Raw genomic sequence first — 14031 nt, forward strand, 5'->3', positions numbered from 1 at the left:
AAACAGAACCAGGCCTGACCCAGGCTTCTCAAGCGAGGAACTGCGAATTTTCGATTAGTCAACTGGTCACTCCCACACTGGAAGTAAACACTCTGACAGTCCAGCCATCTGCATAACCCTGACCCCACGGGTGATGGGCAAATTCGTACCTTGCCTGCAGCAATCTCCAAAGAATAAAGAGCAGTCCCCGGTGAAAAGGGAGACTGTGGATTATTCTGTGCAATGGTTCTCAAACCTGGCTGCGCATTTGAATCAAATAGGGAGCTTTTAAAAAATTCTGGTGTTTGCCCCTTTGCCCTGAGATTGCGACTCAATTGGCTGGAGTGACATCAAGGCATCTGTAGTTTTTTTAAAAGCTCCCTAGGTGATTCGAAATCCACAGGGAAGTTTGAGAACCACAGATAGAGCCCAAAGGTTAAGAGCAAGGGGTTTGGGGTCAGGGAGACTTATGCTCCAGATAAACGCTGCCATTCACTGAGGCCTTGGACCAAGCTGCTCTCCCGCTGAGCCTTCCTGCTGCGTGGTGGTGGGGTGGCCATCGAGCCAGGTAATTGACGTCAGACACCTGTCATGGTAAGGGCTCAATGCGAGCTGCAGGTAATCACTATCAAGGTCTGCGTTTGGGGACAGGCTAGAAAGAATGCCTACAGTTAGTTTCAGCAGTTACACTCAGATACGCTGACATAGTGACGTTCAGGGGTTCGGTGCTGAGTGGTGCTTTGCGTCCAAGTTTGTGGGATCCTTGTTCTCTGGTGCGACCAGCTTCCATTATTATTTGCTTCAGCACAAAGCCCTTAGGGACTGTTCTGAAAGTGAAAGGTCCATTCTCTTTTATGAATATGGTTCTGGCCATATAATCAGGCTCTATCTAAAACAGTCACAGCTTCATTCATGGAGCAGTTACACACCCCATTTCATTAATCCCATTATCAGCCCTGAAATGCATGCTGAGCTCTCATCTCCAGGGGAGGGAGGCTCCTCGGACCTAACGGTCTGCCAGGGGGATGCTGAGTGAGCAGTTCTCGGGCCCTCGTGCCCTCCCCAAAGCTGGAAGCACAAATCCTCACCGTCAGGGCTGAGGGGAGCCACATAATGCCAGGAAATAAACCTGCTGCTGAAGCCAGCAGGCTGGAGCTTCCCTCAGATCCTTTCTCCCGCTTGGGCGGTCTCTTTTTCTGGGGGTGGTGGAAGGGGGGGCGTTGTGATTAAAGGGGAAGCTGAGATTGACACAACTGTCTTGTCTTTAATTCAGACAAAAACAAGAGGCACCCAGGTTGGCGCCTGACAGTGTCCTGGAGGGACAGATCTGAAGGCTGGAGGGACAGGCTAGAAGAGCCTGCCCCAGCTCACCTTCGGGGTCTCCTTCCTCCCCAGGCTTGCCCTGGGTGCTTACAGACCTGCTTGTCTGCTGCTGTAATACAGAGTGGAGGGATTGGCCTAGCCTTGACATCATCTTCTTCAAACACGCCAGGGTCATCTGAGGGACTGCAGACTATGGATTTAGCCAGCTTGACGGGTGGGAGGCGTGGTGGGTGAAGGAGTGCTGTCATCATCCTCCTTAAAAAGCCCAGGAAGATCTCTTGTTGCACTGTGGGTACTGTGCACAACCCAACCAGAGGCAGAATTTTAATGGGCTGCGGCAGCCTTATTCCTTCCTGTCCTCCTTAATTGTGTTCCTGTGCAGCTGTTGAACAGCTGTGGAGTTCCAGTCCAGAGGTGGACAACGCACTTTCAACGCTGGATAATATAATTCCTGGAGGTGGAGAGGAAGAAGTGGAGGAGCTGCACCCCTTGAGCACCTCTTAAGTCCCAGGCACCTGGCTACGCATTTTGCGTAAATATTATGTCTAATTCTCTCCAAACCTCATATGAGGAGTTAGACAACTTATCCAAGGTCATAGCTACTAAGTGGCTGAGCTGGAATGCAAACCCAAGTGTGTCTGACTGTCCAAGTTTAACTGGTTGGGTCATTTTACATCCAACAAACTAGTGAATATTAGAAACCCTGACCATGTCTGTGGCTGGCAAGCAGGAAAGAGGCAGTGAGGGTCTCCAGTCACAGCCACAGCTCTCCTCCCTGTGAACTCATGCCACTTCTCACACCAAGGGGTGGACTCTGTTTTCTTCTCCTTGAACCTGAGCTGGCCTTTTGCCTTGTTTGGACCAAGAGCATGTGGTGGAAGTAGCATTCTGGGAGTTCTGAGTCTGGTCCGCAAGTGGACTGGCAGTTTCTGCTTCCTCTTTCTGGGAAGCCAGCCGCCATGGTGTAAAAGATATCTCAGGTTAGACAATTAAATGGTGAAAGTTCCCATGGAAAGAAGAGCCACGTGGAGGCACACTGAGGCACTAAATATGTGACTAAAGCTTTTTTGGACCTCCCAGCCCAGTCCAGCTGGTAGACAAAGGCAGTTGAGTGAGTGACCCCAGACAATGTCAGCCAAAGAACCACCCGACCGAGTGCAGCCAACCCAGAGAATCATGAAAAATAACAGATCACTGAATTCACCAGGTTTGGGGGTGGTTTTTATGCAACGATAAATTAGATATGGCATCTACATTGATGAAAAATCCCTCTGGTTTCATCCCCAGACCCTGTGCTCCATTTTTACCACTAACTGCTGGTCATCCGTGGCCAAAACGAAGCGCCATTAAGTATACTGGATGTCTGGGGAGCCTGAAAACATGTAAGCAAAAATGCCTTCGAAAAAGCAAAGCAGGAAAATTACAGATTTTAAGGGAGTCTCTGCACATGGTCCCAGCAACACCTTGTGTAACTGAGAAACAAACATTCGTTCATCAAACGGTGAGCAGGGGAAGGGGTGTGCTGAAGAATCTGCCTCTCTCTAAAGAGGTCAAATTGATAAGAGGGGGATCAGCAACCCAATAGAAAAGTAGGCAAAGGAGAGGAAGAGGCAAGTCACAGCAGTCACCCCCCAATCCCTGGCAAATGTAAGGAAAGATGCTCAAACTCACCAGCAGCAAGAGAAATACAAACTGAGTAATAACGAGCTATTGTTTAAAAACACTGATAATACCTAGTGCTAGAGAGGATATGGCAGAAGGCGCGACTTGTAACTTGCTATGGAAATGTGAACGGTTACACCTTCTGAAAGGCATTCCAGCAACACTTTAGAAACATACTAGGTGTGTAAGGATCTACATTCAGGACTGTTTCCCGCAGCATTGTTCACGATGGCAAAACTTGAAGGGAAGGGAAAGCTAGTTGATAAGGGAATGATTAAATAAATGATGGTCCATCTATACTACAAATATTTTGCAACTGTTCAAAAGAATAAATCGAAGTTATAACAAATGCCTTGGAGGGGTTTCCCATGAGGTATTAATAAGTGAGAAAAGTATGATGCATAAAACACGTGTCGAATATGACCCCATTTTTTAAAATATGGCAAAGCTTATATCTGTATATATGTATATCTCTATGTAAGTGTATATGTGAATATATGTGCATGGAGAAAAATACAGAAGGGTGCATACAAAGTCATTAGCATGCATTACCTGGGAAAGTGCGGAGGGATGGTATGTGGAAAAACAGAAGGGATGGAGGTGGCCAAATTAAAGAGAAAAGAAAAAAAAGACAACATTAAAAAAAAAGTATGTGATGATATATCATTATATGTATGCATTCAAGTGAAATTATATATATGCATGTGAATGTGTAAAATACAAAATAACATTAAAACAAAAACATAAAATAAAGCAAATGATGATTTCCATTTCCTAAATAGGCATCCCCAAAACATAGAATTCCGGCATTTAAAAATGATTCCTGGGGCTGGCCCCGTGGCCGAGTGGTTAAGTCAGCGCGCTCCGCTGCAGGCGGCCCAGTGTTTCGTTGGTTCGAATCCTGGGTGCGGACATGGCACTGCTCATCAAACCACGCTGAGGCAGCGTCCCACATGCCACAACTAGAAGGACCCACAACGAAGAATGTACAACTGTGTACTGGGGGGCTTTGGGGAGAAAAAGGAAAAAAAATAAAATCTTTAAAAAAAAATGATTCCTTTTGCTCCGTGTCAATTTTACGTAGAAGACATGCCATTGCCAGCAGCTAGCCTTGATTCCCGCAGGATGCAGGCGGAGCAGAAGCAAAGCAGCCTGGCTCCTCCAGCACAGCTTTTGAACAGGAAAAGCTTCTCCAGAAGCGAGACGTTTCCCCGAGATCTCCAAGCTAGAATCTCAGAACTAGGAGAGCATGCGCGTCGCAGCATTGACAGGCAGCGTGTTTCCAGGCAGACACGTGCTGACAGGAGGCCCCGCCCACAGACACCCACAACCTCACCTGCCCCCACCGCCAGCAGCCCACGGGGTCTCAGTCTACACGCCCCTCCCCAGCCCTCTCCCCAGCCTTATTTTCCTTCCTTGCCCCCCACGCCCACTCCTGCCGTCAGACCCAGTTCCCCAAGCCTCATCATCCCTCCTCTCAGCCTTCAACTCACAAGCCAAGCGCTGGAGAAAAAAGCGAGCCCAGACTGCAGAGTTTAACTGAAGGCGGTGCAGTCAACAACGAAATGGCAGCCTTCTATCCCTTTCTCCGGCAGCCAGCCCACCCCACTCAACAAAAGGACGCACTCCTTCGTGCGCACAGACTTCAGAGCTTCTAGTCCACTAAGAGAGAAAGTAAAAGGTTCAATAAGAGGTTCCCAAAGCCAGGGGCGGGGGGAGGGGGAGATGGGGAGTAACTACTTAGTGGGCATGGGGTCTCCTGTGGGAGCGATGGAACTAAATAGTGGTGAAGGGTGCACAACATTGCGAATGTATTTACTGCCGCTAAATTGTACACATTAAAACGGTTAAAATGGAAAGTTTTATGTTATGTGAAAATTTACCACAGCTAGGAAAAAAAGTACCCCAAGCCCTGGTGGGGCCTCATGTTACCCTTTCCAGCTTCTTCGCTGCTGGCATTCGTGGCTGCAGTGTTCGGCCAGCTCTCAGATGGCTGCTCTCCAAGCCCCCCTGCAGGAACCAAGAAGAAAAGAAACGTGAAGACACATCAGCCTCCTTTGCATCAGCACCAAGAGATGAGGGAGCAAACCTGGTCACCTGTGGGATGATCAGAGTCACAGGGGATCAGTAAAGATTTGCTCAATTAGTGTTTACCAGGCACCTACCATATGCCAGGCCCTGTTCTAGACGCTAGGGCAAAGACAAATCTGCTTTTTAGAACCACACATGTAATTCACAAATTATAAAAGTATTACTCTCCTTGATCAGTTCAAGGACTTTGGAGTCTAATACAGAAAGTTAACAGGAAAATCCCAAAGTCAGCTTCCTCACCTCCACCCCCCTAAGAAATCCCAAATGCAGACTGGACGCTCCCCCGTTCTGGAGTCCCCTGGTGTGGAATGCAGGGAGATGTCATCAGCGGTCCGTTCCTGCTGCCTTGGCTTAGGGAGGCATTCTGGCTTCCTCTCTGGGGAGAGTCTCCTTTTAGAAATTGCTCTGTTTACTTTATAAATCAGACTCTGCAGACACTCCCTCAGTCAAAGACAGCGATGCTTGTATTCGTTTGCTAGTAACCATCATCTACAAGCCAAGTCCACATCCGTCCCCACCAGAAACATGGTCAATCACCAGCTATTATTAGACCCACTGTGAACCAGGTGCAGTTCTAGGCGCCAGGGATCCAGCAGTGAACAAGACAGACGGGTGTGCCCATTCTAAATGAGTAGTGGGACAAGAAATAGTAGGTACGAAAATAAGATCATTGCAGGTTCAGAAAATGCTGTGAAGATCGAATTCAGTAGGTGGTAGAGTGTGATTGGAGTAGCTGCTTAGAAGGTGGTTGGAGAAGTCCCTTCCAGGGAGGGGACACTCAGGTGGAGACTTGAAAGTCCATAAGGAGCCGGCCACACGGAGATCTGGGCCAGCTTATCCCCAGCAGAAGGCAGGATGGGGAAGGAACCTGGATTGGGGATAAGCTTGCCCCGGGGAGGGGCTGACCGTGGTGAGGTGGTGGGTGAAGGGGGATGAGGCAGAGAGGAAGGTGGGATCCCCAGTGCCTTGCTGCGACCTTTGACTTTATTCTCTTTAGCACAGGAACCCCTCACAGGGTTTACAGCAGGAGAGGGACAGAGGGATGTGTTTCTATTTGTTTTATCAAGATGTCTCTGGCAGGCAGGAGTGGGAAGCCGGGTGATCAGTTAGGAGCCTTGTGATGGTCCAGATGAGAGACCGTGGTGGGGTGGGCTGGACAGTGCAATAGAGATGTTGGGGACTTGTCATATTAGGACATGAGCAACAAGAGAGGATGATGGATTAGGTAGGAGGGACCGAGAGGGGCCACCCATGACTCCTATATTTGGGGTTTGAGTAACTGGGTGGGTAGTGACACCAGGTAGCAGATTTGAGGAGAAAGCCTGTGTCCAGGAGAGCCTGTTATGCATATGAAACCACATCAAAGCAACTACAGGACAATCTACTTACTAACGCAAAATAATTTCCTGCATTTGTCTAGAAGTTTGCAGTTTACAAAACAGTTTCCCCACATCCCCTGGGACCCTGATTAGAACACCCTGTGGCAGATGGAGTGAAACTCCATCTTATAGAGGAGAAAACTGAGCCACAAAATGATTAGCCCAGGGTTGCCAGCCCATAAGGGAAGCTGAGGGCTCAGGACACAGTCTCCTGGTCAGAAGCCCGATGGTCTTTCCTGTGCCCCACAGCTGACAGGCTTCCAGCGCTGCTCAAGGAAGGGTCCCAAACATGGAACCCAATGCCCTGGCTGGGACAACCTCTGGAGACAGCCTTGTGGTCCCACATCCCAACTCCTGACACTCAGACCATCTTTACTTCTGGTGACGGTGACATGGCGGTGGACCAGGCGCACTGATGTCTTTGCATGCCTTCTTCCCGCTCGTTCAGCTGCCTTTCTGGCCAACTCGGCATCCACTCACACACTCCCTGCAGCTGCCGGGGCGTCCGCTGCCAGCTCCCAGCCCTCTGGGTATTCTTCCAGTTGCGATATCATTTCCTCTCGGGCTAAAGGTCAGGGGAAATCCTGATGGTATGAAAATCGCTCGCCAGCAGAGGAATGTGCCATGTGTGGCGTGAAGGAGAGCCTGAAGCCGAGGCTGTGGGATGCGGTGTAACTGTGCATCAGACCGCGGGTGTTAGTTGCCTTCATCTGTCAAATGGGCTGTTGCAAGGACCAAATGAGGTAATGAGTTTGTTTAGGCACTTGCTCATTCAACAAATATTTATCCAACACCTGCTACACGCCAGATGTTGTTTCTGCTGCTTGGGATGCGACACTGAACAAACTCTCCCCTGACCTCATGGAAATTATATTCTGATGGAGGGTAGAGGAGAAAACAATAAACAGATAGGCAACTAAATATATAAGTCAATTGTTAATAAGCACGATGAATAAAATAAATGAGGAGGAGGGGAACTGTGAACACGAAAGATGAAGAGTGGCCGTTTCATGCAAGGTAGAGAAGCAGAAGTCTGAAGAAAGTGAGGGAGAGAGTCTGCGGATATCTGGGGAAGGGCATTCCAAGCTGAGGGAACAGCAGGGGCAAAGGCCCTGGGGTGGGAGTGTGCTTGGCAGGGGCAGGGCAAGTCTGACTGGAATGGAATGAGCGAGGGAGAGAGTAGTAGGTGATGAGGTCAGTGGGCAGCGGAGGGTCTGGAGGGTGAGCTCATGTGGGGCCTTGCAGGCCATCTTCAGGATTTTGGCTTTAATTCTGAGAGATCGAGATGGGCACCAGAGGATGTGAAAGGACTTTGTAACTGCACCAGCTTTGAATGTGACCAGGGTTATTAGTAGTGGACAGGAGGGGGACACAGGAGCTGGGATTTGAAGGAAGATTCCATACAGCACTAGCCCAGCACAGAGGGTTGGTAAGTTTAGACCTGCTTGGCTCCTGCAAAAGGTGGGGGTGGGGGGGGGGGGGGGGGGGGGGTGCAAAAAAAAATAGACCTGTAAGGATACCTGGGCACAAATGGGTTCAGGGTCAGCTGGAGGCGGCTTGAGGAGCAAAGGCTGGGAAAGATGGGTCCTCAGCTCTGCAGCAGGTAGAAGAGGGGAGGGGACAGCGACTTCTGATTCCCTTGGCCTGTGTTTGGAGTTATAATAGGAGCAAAAGCTCTGGAGTTGGGCGGGGGGAGACCAGGTGCCCCCCAGTAGGTGGAGGGAGGAAAGAATCAGTGTTTAATCTGCCAAGTGTGGTACTGGCCATGTGCTAGGAACAGTGCTAAACGCTCTTGAGTTTTATAATTCTAGTCTCAGAAAGACCGAATGACAAAACAGCCATAAACATCCCTTTTTTACAGCTGAGGAAACAAGGCCCCCAGGGGTGAAGCCACTTGCCTGTCTTGAGGGTACAGAGATGATTAGTAGTGGTGACAACTGGAGGTGGGTCTTTCCTGACCCCCTAAACCTGAGCTCCTTTCCCTCAGCCTCAGACCCAGAAAGAACAGGGAGAACAAATCGGGTGCCTGAGAGAGGCTGGTTATTCCTAAGGCACCCAGGGCATTGGGCAGGTCTGTGAGAGGACATCCAAAGTCGGTGATGAGGTTGGGGCCATGGGCTGTTAAGAACACAGATCCCTCCTCTGTCATCCTCACCAGCAAGAGACTGGAGGTTTGGTCTTTTTTCTCAGAAGGGCTTTCTTAGAAACTCAAATCTCATGTTTCCAATGCAGCTGAGCCTAGGATCTACCCGGAATTAATGTGGTTTGGCCACTCCCCTGATGAAAACCCTTGCAAGGCTCCCCACTGCCCTTGGGATGAGTTCCAACTCCTAACACAACTGATGAGGCCGCTGTGATATGGCCCTGCCGGCCTCTCCCACCTGGTGCCTCGGGGCTTCCTGCCACTTGCCCCACTCCCACTCTGGGCTCGGCCACCTCTAAGCTACTTATAGCACCTTGGATTTCTATTTTTCCTTACTGATGCACTTCCTCAGCCACACCCACCTCTTCACCTACTGGTCTTTCCAGTCTCAGCTTGGACACCACTTCCTCTGGGAAGCTGCCCCGTCGTTGCTCTTCTCAGTTTAGAAGCTCTCTCCTCTGTGTTCCCACAGCCCTCTGGACTTACGCACATTTCTCGTCACAAGGTATTGCGGTTTCCTGTTTATTCAGCTGATCCCTCAGTCTGGTTTTTAGTTTTCAGCATCTTGAAGAAAGGGACCTGGTCTTGTCCAAAAATGAACACTCAGCTCTGCACCTGGCACATAGCAGGCACTTGATAAAATATGTGACGGATGGATGGATGGATGGACGGATGGACGGATGGATGAGTCAGGTAGACAGTGCTTGAAAAGAGAATTCAATCATTTCTAACTCAGCCTAACTGATGGAAAAATTTGTCTTTATCAGCTTTTATGGAGAGAGAAACAGATATTTTTGGAACAATGGCTCTCCACCTTGGCTGCACTTTGGGATCACTTGAGAAGCTTTTTAGAAAAATACTGATGCCGGGGTCCCATCCCCAGAGGTTCTCATTGGTCTGGGCATGGCCTTGGCCTTGGAATTTTTAAAAGTTCCCCAGGTGATTCTAAGGTGCAGCCAAAGTTGAGACTCACTACTCGGAAAACCCTGTAAGAGGAAGCCTCATCTCATATTTTCTTAGAAACAACCTCTCTCTTCCCAAACTCTCCAGGAATGGGAGACGTGGAGCTGCAGACAGACATCAAACACTAAAAAAGTCATTTCTCACATCTAAATCGATGGAAAGTGTTGCTCTGCTTCAGTAAAAGCTAGCAAATGAGTAAGACAGGTGTGACTGTGTCTCTAACTGCAGCTGTAGGCATCACGGAACAAGGAAGAGAGAAATAGAGCCTCATGCAGACAAAGATTGGGGGCCACAGCAAGGGAGCATTCAGGGTGTGGGGATATGTTTTTCCTTGGGTGTAACGGCAAGACAAAAAATATTTGGAAAAAATAATACATATATATGCCCATATTTGATCATTGGTTAATTACCTCTTCAGTGAGAGGATATGCAAAGACCTTGTAGATTTCATTAGTCACAGAGGTTTATTCAAACGTCTCCTTTGCATAAGAAACCCAGGCTTACAGCTGGTCTCTGGGAAAGAATGCCCTCCAGGCCTTGAAAAGAGAGCTCCAGGCCTGTTCACGCTCTCACTGAAACACAGCAGAGGTCAGCGGCCTGTGATGCATGGGGCCAGGCTGAAATGTTTCTATCCAGCATTTGCAATTCAATCCCACAGTTTCCTTTATGGAACAATTCACTAAATTCAGAGTTGTTCTTTTTTCTAATTCACCATATAATTCACCTCCCAAGTTCAATTAAGAAGCAATCTGTTAGCAACTTTGGGAGCAAGCTGCTTTTCTTTGGGAAAGCCCAATTTTCTTCCGCTCCCAACAAAAAGTGGTTTAATTATATGCATCATATGAGACACTGATGTACACACAACGCCCCTCCACCATAATTAATGAAATATTAACTGTATACATCCAAAGACATCTTGGCAAAAGGGATGGGCTTTTCCAAAGCCAGAGAGGACAGAGCCTTGTTCCATAGATCAATATAGCTCATTTGAATATATGCTTATTCATGGTGCTATGAATTAATATTCATTAATATGCTAATTAACAAGCACAACTTTATATTAATTGTTCCTTCTGTCCCTCATTCTTAGAGCCTAACATTATTTGGTTCTTGGTATTCCTAAACACAAGTATAACCACTTTTAAGTGCTGATTATTTGCAGGTACTACACATATGTTATCTGTTTAATCCCCAAGCCGACCCTCTGAGTTGGATATTATTCCCATTTTACATGCAGGGTAACTGAGGCTTAGAGCAGTTAAGATATCACTGGGGACACACGGCCATTGGGTGGAGAGGTTGAGATTCTCTCCAGATCAGTCTGGTGTCAAATCTTTAACATACATCACATGCTAAAGTAACCCTGCTGGAACAGCCTTCTCTTTCACGTTTACTGACTGTATTTACAGCTCTGACCCATCAGAGGTAAATCTAGCATGAAACTGCTTTGCTTTACTCCACGAAAAAGAAAAAAATATCTCCAGCACAAGATCCTAAAAATCCCCTTCTTACTAGTCCATTCATTCGATAGACACTGGTTGAGTGCCTGCTTTGGGCAGCCCTGTGCTGGGTTCCCGAAGGCAGGGAGGGGCGGGGCCTACCTTCGTGGTGCCTTTGTGGTTCTGGTGGAGAGGATAAAAATCAACAATAAACAAAGAGATCATTCCGTGGAGGGATTAAGCACTTTGGAGAAATTAAGACAGTTTTATGAAAGAGCAATGAGGGATGGGAGCCCAGGAAAGATGTCTCGGAGTAGATGACATTTGAGCTGAGACCTAAATGATGAAAGGGAGACATCCACCTGGGGAGAATATTCTAACAAAAAGATGAAAACAAAAACAAACCCAGCAAGTGAAAAAGTCCTGAGGAAGGAAAATAGGAGGCCAGCGTGGCTGGAGCTAGGGCTGAGAGAGATCATGGTAGGAGCCAGTGCCTGAGGGCTGAGGGGCCAGCCTGTGCACAGCCTTTGAGCCTTATCCTCACAACCATGTCTCACGCAGTCTTAATTTGCCATGCCCTTAGGTCATATGTAGTATGCCCAAGAATCATATAAATAAGTAATATTATTCCTCTTTTATAGGAGAGAAAACTGACACTCATGAATAAGTCGTCCAAGGTCACCCAGCTGGTATGCGACTGCATTTACATTCCAAGGCAGGCCCATCTGACTCAAGAGTCCACAGAATCCATGCTCATCAGTAACCCATGCCCTCTGCTCCACATCTGTACAGGCGTGGTCTGAGCCAGCCTCCCAAGCAAGGTCAATGGACGAAACATCAGCACACCTCTGTCGGAAAACCTCCTGCAAGAAACACTTGCTCAGCTGAAGTTTTAATTAATCATTAGGGGAAAAAAAGGCAAAGCCCCTTTAACTGGTTGATTTAGGAATAAAGCAGGCGACCACTCCAGTAATCAATGTGTAATCGCAAGCACTGCAGTGCCAAGTAAATCTTACATCTGTGCCAAATTTCAGATGCTACAGAAGGGAAAGGGAACATGAGTTAAAAGATCATTGCCAGTTTTTGTTACTGAAATGATTTAATATTGGCAAGTGTATAATAAAATGGGAATTCTTATACACTGCTGGTGGAGTAGAATATAAATTGATAACATATTTTTTTTTTAAGATTTTATTTTTTTTCCTTTTTCTCCCCAAAGCCCCCGGTACATGGTTGTATATTCTTCGTTGTGGGTCCTTCTAGTTGTGGCATGTGGGACGCTGCCTCAGCGTGGTTTGATGAGCAGTGCCATGTCTGCACCCAGGATTCGAACCAACGAAACACTGGGCCACCTGCAGCGGAGCGCGCGAACTTAACCACTCGGCCAGGGGGCCAGCCCCTAAATTGATAACATTTTATGAGGTAATTTAGCAAGATACATCAAAGTCTTTTAAAACAGGCAAGAATATGACTTTGACCCAATAATATGACTTCTAGATATCGGTACCAAGGAAGTGATTGGCAATGAAGACAAAGGGTGTTCATCTCAACATTTTTTATAATGAAGAACGACTGTAACCATCATACCCCCAGTAGGGGGTGGTAACATGTGTTATGTAATGGAACACGATGTGACCTCTTCAACTCTTTTGGAAGAACGTTTACTAAATGGGAAAAATGTTCATATTATAAATAAAAAAAACAGATTAAGAAACAGTACCCAGTGTGATTCTAATAGAATTGAGTATGATTCCATCTTCTTTTTAAAAGCATATACAGAAAAACATGGAAAAAATGCTGGATGCAAATACCCATAATGTCCAATATGATTATCTCTGGTTGATGATTTTTGGGTGAATTTTATTTCCTTATTTGTAATTTCCAAATTTTGTTCAAAATATTACTGTTATAATAAGGAAATAAAAGGATTTTCAAAAAGAACTAGATTACAGTATACACTTTGCCTGAGAACATGTGCTCTGCACTTAGTAGTGTGTGCATGCATGCACGCGCGCACACACACACGTACACACACAGCCGGTTGCCAGGGAAACCTTTTTCCAATGGGAAGGAAATACAGTTGTGTTTATGCAGATGGAAAAGTTGTGATCCAATTTGCCTTTCTGCTCTGACTATGGAAAGGAAAAATAATGAATCCACACCTTGGCAAGACGGAAGAGAGGAAAGCTCGTCGGTGAGAATGGGAGAGGGCCCGTCAGAACCTTCTCTCAGACAATGTTGGGTGGGCTCTTCTGAGATTCTGCCCTCCCTTCTCCAGTCAGTTAACTGGCCCCCACCTGTGTCCTGGCACTGGCTGATGAGGCCTCAGAATTTGCTCCTGTCCCAGGCAGAAGCTTCCTAATCATGCAAATTAGAGTTCTCTCTGCCCAGAGCCTCCAGCCAGATGTCCACTTTGCTTGGCGTTGCACCCTCCGCCCGTCCTGCATGCCTGCATCCACAGTTTTCCTGGTCCCTGAGCACTGGTTGAGTGACACCAGACCTTCTGCTTAGGTGTGCTCTTGGAGTACCCGTTGCTCCCCTGGTTTCAAACCCCCAGTGCTCTCCTGAGCCCTGGACTCCAGGTATTCTTGTACTCCTGGCCCACATCTTTCATACCCAGCCTTGCTTTAGTTTCTTGGCTGTTTCCATCATTCATTGCAGCATAACAAACTATCCCGCTAAACAGAGTAGCTTAAAATAACAACCATCTTATGCTTGCTTCTGATTCTGAGGGCCTGGAATTGGGGCAAAAACCAAATGGGACTGGCTTGTCTCTGCTCCACAATGTCTGGGGTCTGAGCTTGGATGGCTCCAAATGGCTGGGGGACGGCTGAGATGGTCCCTGGGAGCCACGTGTCTGGAGCCTCAGTTCTCTTCCATGCACCCTCTCCGCATGGCTCTCTTGGGCTTCCTCCCAGCAGGATGGTCTTGGGGTTCCAAGAGTCAGCATTCCAAAAGGATGAACCCTGGTATGCAAGTGTTTTTTTAGGTTCTGCTTACATCATGCTTTCTAGTGTCCTATTGGCCAAAGCAAGTACATGACCAAGCCCAG

At 47.6% G+C, this 14031-nt stretch overlaps 1 protein-coding gene across 1 annotated transcript in view; it reads right to left on the minus strand.

Annotated features, from left to right (window-relative positions):
* The window catches only part of TLL2 (tolloid like 2), a 131900-nt gene that overhangs the window by 66507 nt on the left and 51362 nt on the right, over positions 1 to 14031 (minus strand). The window contains exon 3 of the mRNA XM_046654590.1: positions 4897 to 4974. Coding sequence (XP_046510546.1) covers positions 4897 to 4974 — 78 coding nt within the window. The remainder of the gene's footprint in view (positions 1 to 4896; positions 4975 to 14031) is intronic.

The sequence above is a fragment of the Equus quagga genome, chromosome 2 (genome assembly GCF_021613505.1).
Source record: "Equus quagga isolate Etosha38 chromosome 2, UCLA_HA_Equagga_1.0, whole genome shotgun sequence".
Lineage (NCBI taxonomy): Eukaryota > Metazoa > Chordata > Mammalia > Perissodactyla > Equidae > Equus > Equus quagga.